At 47.1% G+C, this 10,228-nt stretch overlaps 1 protein-coding gene and 1 long non-coding RNA gene across 3 annotated transcripts in view; one reads left to right on the top strand and one right to left on the bottom strand.

The window, feature by feature from the left end:
- Positions 1–1,289: 1,289 nt before the first annotated feature.
- LOC123453773 lies at positions 1,290–1,976 on the bottom strand. Of its 2 annotated transcripts, none has more exons than XR_006632968.1 (2): positions 1,821–1,976; positions 1,290–1,691 (listed from the first exon to the last, which is right to left on the bottom strand). It is a non-coding gene; the product is annotated as an uncharacterized LOC123453773 (long non-coding RNA). The 2 variants fall into 2 exon arrangements; XR_006632967.1 differs by having other exon boundaries at positions 1,838–1,976.
- Positions 1,977–2,216: 240 nt separating this feature from the next.
- Positions 2,217–10,228, top strand: part of Lmnb1 (lamin B1) — a 50,338-nt gene continuing 42,326 nt past the window's right edge. The window contains exon 1 of the mRNA XM_004669180.2: positions 2,217–2,870. Within this exon, the coding sequence (XP_004669237.1) occupies positions 2,512–2,870 (359 nt within the window). The 5' untranslated portion in view covers positions 2,217–2,511. The remainder of the gene's footprint in view (positions 2,871–10,228) is intronic.

The raw sequence follows: 10,228 nt of genomic DNA, 5'->3' as shown, positions 1-10,228 counted from the left end.
GTCCTATAAATCCTAACTATCAATTGCAAATCCTCATTTGTTTACTCCAGTGTATGTGTGGTTTCAGAAAAATGTATGCAGAGAAACTGATACAGGAATTTTGGGTTCCTTGCAGGGCAGTGCACTGATATTTTTTTTTTCCTAGATTTTTGTCCTATGAATTCGAAGAATAAAATCCACAGACCAGATGATAAGGTTCAGTAAGATTTTATTATAGCGTAAAGCTTTAGGAGGATGGAGAGAAGGGGGCTGAAGTCCAGAACATAAGAAAAGGAAAAGGAAGCTAGGTGAAGTTCTTGCCCAGGGAGGCAAGAAGGGGTTTGAGAAGCCCATTTCAGAGTTTTTATTGTTTTTTATGGGAGTGGCTACGTGAGGAAGACCAGGTTGGCAGGTTACTATGGACAAAGACCAGATTTTATAGCTTTGTCAATAATCTTAGGTATGGATCAGAGTTTCTGTCCTCTAGGAAAGATGCAAGTTTAATCTAGAAATCTTTTCGGGGGGGGGGGTGTACATCCAGGTTTCTGTAAGTTTAGTGACATTTCCTGCTTTTAGTCAAGGAATAAAAAACCATTCATGGGCTGGAGAGATGGTCTAGCGGTTAAGCGCTTGCCTGTGAGGCCTAAGGACCCCGGTTCGAGGCTCGGTTCCCCAGGACCCACGTTAGCCAGATGCACAAGGGGGTGCACGCGTCTGGAGTTCGTTTGCAGAGGCTGGAAGCCCTGGCGCGCCCATTCTCTCTCTCTCCCTCTATCTGTCTTTCTCTCTGTGTCTGTCATTCTCAAATAAATAAATAAAAATTAAAACAAAAAACCATTCACTCTGGGAGTGGTGTCTTTAATCCCAGCACTTGGGAGGCAGAGATAGGAGGACTGCGGAGGACTGCCATGAGTTGGGAGGCCACTCTGAGACTACATAGTGAATTCCATTCCAGGTCAGCCTGGGCTAGGAGACCCTACCTCGATAAACCAAGAAAAAAAAAAATCACTTCTGGGGGTTCTGTTCCTTTGACTGCCTAGCCAATTTCTGTCTCCTATCAAAAATACCATGTTGAGAGCAAGACATGGTTGGAATTACTTCACAGTCTCAAAACTTTTTTAAAAAGGAGCTGTGGGTGGTGGTTTGTGCTTATAATCCTAGCACCTAAGAGGGCGAGACTGGAGGATTGCAAGGAGTTTGAAGCCAGCTTGAACTACATAGTACCAAATCAACCAGGAATACATAGCAAGCCTAAATTTATCCTAAGCCTATTTATCCTAAATAAACTAACTGCCAACAGATCGTGGTAGTGACTTTTACAAGCTCAGGTTTTTTTATTTATCTCATTTAAATGAATCAGGACAATATTGTTTCATTACTCGTCAGGTTATTCAGATCATTTGTAAGTTGTTTTTGATTTTACAAACTCTTACGTTGTTGAACAAAGGAAACTGGTTGTTAAGAAGGCCCTTAATCCCAGCATTTAGGAGCCGGAGGCAGGAGGATTTGAAGTTCAAGGTCATTCACAGCGGCCTAGGGACATGGAGGACAACCAGGGCTGAGATTCAGTCCCCAAAACAAACGGATCAGGGAACGCCCATCAGCGCTGGCGGTAAATGATTTAAAATCAACGTTGCAGTTTTCCGGTTGACATGTCAGTTTCAAGACACTCACAGCTCGGTTTCCTCGCAGGAGGCGTTTCCATGTTTTCCCTGGAGAAACAGAAGCGCGCACCGGGAACCTTACGTAACTCCTCGGTGGCCGGGCCGCGGGCCACCCCACGCCCTCCGCGCGCCCGCGGCCACCGGCTGGGGTTCTCCGGGGCTACTAAGGACGTTTACATTTGAATTTCCCCAACCTCGGGAGTGGGTGTGGGTGGTGGCACGAACGCGCCCGGGAACTTCCTGGCTCTTTCCCGCCACTCGCAAGCCCAACCCTCCAGGGGTCCCGGGGGCGGGGGTGGGGAAGGAGGAGTCGTCGGGCGCCGCGCCGCGCCTTCGGAGCCCAGTAGTCCAGAGCGCCCCGCCCGCCCACGCCCCGGCTCCGCGCGCGGAGAAGGACGGTTGCCTGGGCCCAGATTTTGAATTTATTGGCAGGAGGCCCCCCGCCACCGGAGCAAGCTGCCGCTCCCCATTGGCCAGCGGCGGTCACGTGGGCCCGCCATGTTGGGCCGCGGGGCTGGCACCTCCTCCCCCTCGCGCGGCGGTCGGACTCCAGCCCGCCCCTCGCGGCCCTCCTTCCCGGCCCGCCCGCCGCTCGCGCTGAGCGGCTGAGGAAACAAAGTGCTCCGGGCGGGAGACGCGGTGGCGTCTGCAGGCGACCTACTCGTCCTCGGGATTGCGGGCGCCGCGCCTCTCCTCCCGTGCAGCACAAAGGGCACGTTCCCATCGATCGCTCGTTCGTCGGTAGTCCTCCCCTCTGCCCTTTGTGCCCTAACCCCGCTGCCGCCCTCCTCCCAGCCCACGTCGTCCCCGGCTTGGGTCTTCGTCGCGGCTCAGTCTCTTCGTCGCCGATCATCCCCCGCCGCCCGCCATGGCGACCGCGACCCCCGTGCCGCAGCGGTCGGGCAGCCGCGCCGGCGCCCCCAGCACGCCGCTGAGCCCCACGCGGCTGTCGCGGCTGCAAGAGAAGGAGGAGCTGCGCGAGCTCAACGACCGGCTGGCGGTGTACATCGACAAGGTGCGCAGCCTGGAGACGGAGAACAGCGCGCTGCAGCTGCAGGCGAGCGAGCGCGAGGAGGTGCGCGGCCGCGAGCTCACCGGGCTCAAGGCGCTCTACGAGACCGAGCTGGCCGACGCGCGCCGCGCGCTCGACGACACGGCCCGCGAGCGCGCCAAGCTGCAGATCGAGCTGGGCAAGTGCAAGGCCGAGCACGACCAGCTGCTGCTCAGGTGAGTGCCCGGGCGCCGCCGTCTCGAAAGGAGAAAGGCCCGGGGCTCCTCGCTGCACGGGAGGACCTGGGGAGGGGATCGAGTGGTGCACGCGGTGGGCTTGGGAGGCCCGATCCCAGATGCACAGGGCCGGCCTAAACGTGGGCCTGGGGCTTGCGAGGAGCGCTCGGCTCGGACCTTGGGACCCTGGCTGCCGGGTCGGCTTCGCGGTCAGGCCCCTAGTGCGGGGGCCGGTGTCTGCGCGCGCCCCCGCCTGCGCGCCCGAGTTTCCGGCCGGTGGGAGACAAAAGCTTCTGGTGGTCTTGTGGGGCCTGAGCGGCCGGTCGCACGGAGACGGCAGGCGGGCAGGAGAATGAATGAGCTGAGCGCGGGCGGAAGAAGGGGAGGGACCGGGCCTGGGCGTCCTCTCTCCTGGGGGTGGGTCCTGCTCTGGCGCGCTTGGGCTCGGCCCAGTGACATTTGCGAGGGCTCTGCGCCGGTCCTGGGCACGCAAGAGCGTCCTCGCTACGTGGAGACGGGCTTCGGCCCTTGGGCACCTGGTCCTTCGGAGTTCCTTAAGCTGGATTTGTGGATGTCGCGTCCTCGGTCTCCGAGTCGTCGATCGACTGCCATGCTGGCAGGAGGACTCTTTCCCCGCTTTGGTCCTTCGCTAACGTAGTGGGTTTACACGGAGAGCGTGCCTGGGAGCCGCCCCTGTGGTGTCTTGCCGTCTTCGGGGCCAGGGAAGGTGAGGCGCAGGAGAGCTCATTTTCATTTTCTTTTTCTTTTTCTTTTTCCTTTTCTTTTCTTTTTCTTTTTCTTTTTCTTTTTCTTTTTCTTTTTCTTTTTCTTTTTCTTTTTCTTTTTCTTTTCTTTTCTTTTTTTTTTTTGAGGCAGGGTCTCACAGTAGCCTAGGCTGATGTGGAACTCACTATATCACAGGCTGGCCTCGAACTCACGGTAGTCCTCCCAAGTGCTGGGACGAAAGGTATGCACCTGTATGCCCGCGGGGGTTGAGTGTAAAGGACGTTGTGCAAGGGTGAATTCAGCTCACCTTGGCTGATCATTCCTTGATTTTTTTTTTTTTTGATGCAAATTGTATAATTGTCATCAGTGTATACGACAACTACTGGTGTCACGCTTTCAGAGATTGGCTAAACTTTAGTCCAGAATTCATGGTCTTCAACGCCACTGCCAGTTGAATTTTCTAGAAGTACCTGACTTACACTGTTTTCCCTACCGACTGAATAACCCTGTTTCATTCTCTTTGATTGTGTATGTGTGCTCCCCTCTCATCAAATATTTAAAATGGTTTATAAAAAATGAATGGGCTAAAGTAAAAACGTTATTGATTGGCCTGTATTAAAAAGAAGTTCATTATTGCCCAGGCCCTTTTGTTTTGGAAGTAAGTTCTTACTCTTGTTCAGGTTGGGAACTCCTGGACCCACTCAGGTTGATTCTCTGCATTCTTTGTGACCTTGTCTTCTTAGTGACTACGACCACTGGACAGGCTGGTTTGTACTGCCCTTTCTGAGCAGGCAATAGCATTGTTTTGTTTTCATTTCTTGCTTATTTAATTTTATAACAGTATTAAGCTTATATGTTTTTTCCTTTTTTAAAAATGTCTTTTCTAGGTATAGTTTTGCTCTAGCCCAGGCTGACCTGGAAATTACTATGTAGTCTCAGGGTGGCCTTGAACTCAGCGATTCTCCTACCTCTGCCTCCCGACTAAAGGTGTTCGCCTTTTTTTTTCTTTTGTCTTTTATGATGCAGGCTCAGTCTGGCCTTTAATTCACGAAGAACCCTATTCAGCTTCCTCAAGGCAGGAGTTACAGGCATGAGCCATGTCTATCTCCAGGCTGGTCTCAAACTATGTGACTATCAGCTTCCCAAGTGATGGGATTAAAGAGGCCTACCACTATAGCCTGTTTCTAGTTGAAGTTGGTTTTGAACTCTTTCTTTTGTTTGTTTGCTTTTTGGTTTTTTTCGAGGTAGGGTCTCACTGTAGCTCTGGCTGACCTGGAATTCACTATGTAGTCTCAGGGTAGCCTCGAACTCAAAGTAATCCTTCCACCTTTGCCTCTGGAGTGCTGGGATTAAAGGCCTGTGCCACCATGCCCGGCAGTTTTGAGCTCAGAGGAAGCAGCCTTCTCACTTTACCCTTTACAGTGCTGAAATTATAGGCCCTAATGTCCTGTCGTATTAACCTCTATAATCTTAATCTTCTTTTTCTTTTTATTTCTTTTAATTAAAGTATACTTTATTTACTTATTTGAGAGAGAAGGAGGGAGGGAGGGAGAATATGGGCATGCCAGGGCCTCCAGCCATTACAAATGAACTCCAGATGCATGAGCCCTCTTGTGCATCTGACTTACTTAGGTTCTGGTGAATATAACTGGGACACTTTGGCTTTGCAGGCAGAGGCCTTAACAGCTAGGACATCTCTTCAGCCCCATAATCTTATTTTTCTTTTTGGATTTACTAACACTTGGGAGCTAATTCACCAACACTAGTCTGCATCATCCAAATTTTTTTGTTACTAAATTTCTTCAAATATTTTACATAGACGACTTTCCATTATTATGTGTATCATTAAAAGAAAAAATCACGAGACAGCCCTTCTGTTAGATCCATCACAATTTCAAAGATGTTAAAATGTAATCCAGGATGAAACAATTGTCATACACCAGTTACTGTTTGGTATATAGAAGACACAGACTTAACAATGGGCAGTGGGGAAGAGGTATAACCAGGAAGTCAACATTGTCTTGTGGGGTCTGAGGATCTGATGCTGGGTGCTTCTATAACCCCTCACAGGGTTTTATATGATAGCAAGGCTGCCACCTGGCTGACAGTAACTGTAAATGTAATGGATAAGAAATTATAGCTGGTTTCTGCAGGATAAGAAAGTGAAAACAGGATTTGGAGAGATAGCTCAGTAGTTAAAGGAGCTTGCTGGTAAGGCCTGCCTGCCTTGACTGGTCCCAGGTTCGATTCTCTAGTACCCATGTAAATCCAGATGAACAAAAGTAGCCCAGACCACTGGAGTTTGTTTGCAGCAGCAAGAGGACCTGGTGTGCTCCTCCTCTTTCTCTCTGTAACTAAATAAAAATATTTTCATAATATTTTTTGAAAACAGCCAGGTGTGGTAGTGCATATCTTTAAGCGCAGCACTGGTGAGGCAGGTAGGAGGATTGATGTGAGTTCGAGGCTACCCTGAGAATACATAGTAAATTCCAAGTCAGACTGAGCTAGAGAGTGAGACCCTGTCTGGAAAAACCAAAGCCAAAATAAAATAAAGAACATGCAAAATGAAAACAAACCATCTGTGGTGGCACATGCCTTTAATCCCAATACTCTTTCATGATTTCAGATCATCCTAGGCTATAAGAGTAAGTTCCAAGGCTGGAGAGATGGCTTAGCGGTTAAGCGCTTGCCTGTGAAGCCTAAGGACCCCTGTTCGAGGCTCGGTTCCCCAGGTCCCACGTTAGCCAGATGCACAAAGGGGCGCACGTGTCTGGAGATCGTTTGCAGTGGCTGGAAGCCCTGGCGCGCCCATTCTCTCTCTCTCCCTCTATCTGTCTTTCTCTCTCTGTCTGTCACTGTCAAATAAATAAATAAAAAATGAACCAAAAAAAATTAAAAGAAAAAAGAGTAAGTTCCAGTTCAGCCTGTGCTGTGGAGTGAGACCCTGCCTTAAAAAAACAACCCACCCTCCCACCCAACAAAGAAAAGAATGTGCTAGAATAAATGATGTGGTATATATTTTTTAATTTACTTTTATATTGACAACTTCCATAATTACAGACAATAGCCCATGGTAATCCCCCATCCCACTTTCCCCTTTGCAACTCCACTCCATCATACACCTAACCCCCTCTCAATCAGTCTCTTTTATTTTTTTAAAAAAAATTTTTTTTGTTGTTGTTCATTATTTATTTATTTATTGAGAGTGACAGACAGAGAAAGACAGATGGAGGGAGAGAGAGAGAGAATGGGTGCGCCAGGGCTTCCAGCCACTGCAAACAAACTCCAGACGCATGCGCCCCCTTGTGCATCTGGCTAACGTGGGACCTGGGGAACTGAGCCTCGAACCAGGGTCCTTAGGCGTCACAGGCAAGCGCTTAACCACTAAGCCATCTCTCCAGCCCAAGTCTCTTTTATTTTGATGTTATCATTCTTTCCTCTTATGATGATTTTGTGTAGGTAGTGTCAGGTACTGCAAGGTCATGGATATCCAAGCCTTTTTTTTTTTTTTTTTTCCTGAGGTAGGGTCTCACTCTGCCTCAGGCTGACCTGAAATTAACTGTGCAGTCTCAGGGTGGCCTTGCCTCAGTGATCCTCCTACCTCTGCCTCCCAAGTGCTGGGATCAAAGGTTTGTGGTGCCATGCCTGGCTAGTGTGTGTGTGTGTGTGTGTGTGTGTGTGTGTGTTTGCCTTGAGGCATGGTCTCTGGGGCTCCTGCTGATCTAGAACTCAATTTAGCTCAGGCTATCTTTGGACTCATGGTGATCCGCCTACTTCAGTCTCCTGAGTGCTGGGATTACAGGTGGGAACAACCATGCCCAGCTCTGTATATTATATGTCTGTCTGTCTGTATTTTGCTTTTTCCTGATAGGGTTTTGCTCTAGCTCAGGCTGACCTGGAATTCACTATGTAGTCTCAAAGTAGCTTCAAACTCAGTGATCCTCCTACCTCTTCCTCCTTAGTGCTGGGATTAAAGACATGGCCAACATGCCTAGAACTGCAGACTTCTTTTTGTATTGTATGAATCTGATTTTCCCCTTGCACAAACCAGTTTGATCTGTTTCACACTTTTATTTATTTATTTTTTTTCATTTAGTTGGAGAACATCCGTAAGTTAATTTAGGCAGAAAAGATGCAGAAAATTTTCTGTGTCTGAAAATGAATTCTCAAGCTTGATTGATGGTTGAGTGAGGCATAGAATACTATTCTGTCAGTATCATTTTGTTGCATTGTCTTGTAGCCCTACTGCTGTTGATTAATGATACTTTGTAGATGCCTCCCCCTTTTCCTGAACACTTGGGACTTTTATTCTGAAATTGCATGCTGATGGGTCTAGGCATTGATTCTTCTATGTTAAAAGTGGGTCTTTTCAGTTTGAAAGTTTGTTAGGTAGTTTTTGTCTATATTTCTTTTTTTCAAAGTATGTGAGAGGAGGAAGAAATAGAATGGGCAAATCAGGGCCTTTTGGCACTGCAAACACTCCACATGCATGTAACCACTTTGTGCATGTGGCTTTATGTAGGTACTGGGGAATTGAACCCAGGCCAGAAGATTTTGTAAGTAAACGCCTTTAACCATTGAGCCATTTCCCTTGCCCTGAATTACTTACAATTTTTTTTTTTTTTTTTTTAATTTTGAGGTATAGTCTCACTGTAGTTCAGGCTGACCTGGAATTCACTGTGTAGTCTCAGGGTGGCCTCCAACTCTTGGCGATCCTCCTACCTCTGCCTCCTCAGTGCTGGGATTAAAGGCGTGTGCCACCATGCCCGGCTTGTTTAATTTTTTTTTTTAATTTTTATTAGCATTTTCCATGATTATAAAAAAAATCCCATGGTAATTCCCTCCCTTCCCCCCCCCCACTTTCGCGTTTGAAATTCCATTCTCCATCATATTTGTTTAATTTTTTTTTAAAATTTATTTATTTGAGAGCGACAGACACAGAGAGAAAGACAGATAGAGGGAGAGAGAGAGAATGGGCGCGCCAGGGCTTCCAGCCTCTGCAAACGAACTCCAGACGCGTGCGTCCCCTTGTGCATCTGGCTAACGTGGGACCTGGGGAACCGAGCCTCGAACCGGGGTCCTTAGGCTTCACAGGCAAGCGCTTAATCGCTAAGCCATCTCTCCAGCCCTGTTTAATTTTTTTTAAAGGCATTTTATTTATTTATTGAAAAGAGAGAGAGAGGCAAATATAAAGAGAGAAATGGGCATGCCAGGCCTCTAGCCACTGTAAATGAACTCCAACACATGTGCCACCTTGTGCATCTAGCTTATGTGGGTACCAGGGAATTAATTTAACCTGGGTTCTTAGGCTTCTCAAGTTAAGTGCCTTAACCAGTAAGCCATCTATCTCTCTGGCCCTGAATTGTTTAGTTTTGACTTGAGTCCATTTATCTCTTAAATTGGTTTAAAATATTTTTCTTTTTTATTCAGAATCACAGTGTTTATAACCAGATGTAATTATCGTTTAAGTAGATTTATTTTAGAAAATATTTTTGAGAATTAGAAATTTAACGTACCTCAGGGCAGGAGAATTCATGGGCTTAGATATGCTATACACACCAGTAATGTAAACACTTGGGAATCTGATGCAGAAGGATTACTAGTTCAGAGCCAACCTGGGCTACCTAGTTTTTCAAGATCAGCCTAGAGGACATTGTCTCAAAACAAACAAACAAATCCCAAACCCAAACAATACCCCCTCTCCCAACCAAAACAAATCCCCAGAACAAAAATAAGAGTTCTGGGGCCTTCTGGAATCCAGTGACTGCTTCCAAACATACAGTTGGAGGCTGGATCCTTAGGAGAACCAGTATCATATCTAAGATAAAGTTTTTCAATTCAGTTCAAGCTTAGTTACATATTTAAGGCAGAGAGTATATGAATGGGCACTTAGTAGAAATATTTTGTTCTGGCTCAGTATTGGAAGTGGTAGTACATGAGAGATTGGCCCCATTCTTTTGAGACTTTGTTATGGTCACACATCATGACTGTTTGCTAAGTTTCTGGAAGTTCTTGTATATATTAGTAGCAGAAGTCTCTGGTAAATATTGACAGGTGACCTTGTGCAGCACAAATTTTTGAACATTTTTGCAGTCAGTAAATGTGTACAGGGCCATCAGCACACATTAAAGATATGTCAAGATAGCCTGTTCAGAGCCCTTAGTTTGCCGTGGCCAAGGAAGTACACAGGACTGAGGCCAGCGAGCATCTCAATAACCTTCTGGCTGATAGTGTCAGGTTACTGGCAAAATGTTGCCTAATTTTAATTTGCTTGATGAGTAGTAGGCACTGGGCAAAAGAAAGACTGACAGTTTACCAATACTCTGTATAGCCAGCAGTGGATACGTATTCTGTCCTGAATGGAAGAGTTTGTTTATTTATTTATTTATTTTGTTTTTTCTAGGTAGGATCTCACTGTAGCCCAGGCTGACCTGGAGTCTCAGGGTGGCCTCCAAACTCACTGGTGATCCTCCTACCTCTGCCTCCTGAGTGCTGGGATTAAAGGTGTGCGTCACAACGCCTGGTGAATTTATTTTTTACTTTATTTTATTTTGGTTTTTAAAATTCTTTTGTTCATTTTTAGTTATTTGCTTGAGAGCAATAGACAGAGAAAGAGGCAGATACAGAGAGAG

Source organism: Jaculus jaculus, chromosome 12 (genome assembly GCF_020740685.1).
Source record: "Jaculus jaculus isolate mJacJac1 chromosome 12, mJacJac1.mat.Y.cur, whole genome shotgun sequence".
NCBI lineage: Eukaryota > Metazoa > Chordata > Mammalia > Rodentia > Dipodidae > Jaculus > Jaculus jaculus.
The sequence above is the reverse complement of the archived record's forward strand: the minus strand, read 5'-3'. Positions and strand labels throughout refer to the sequence as shown.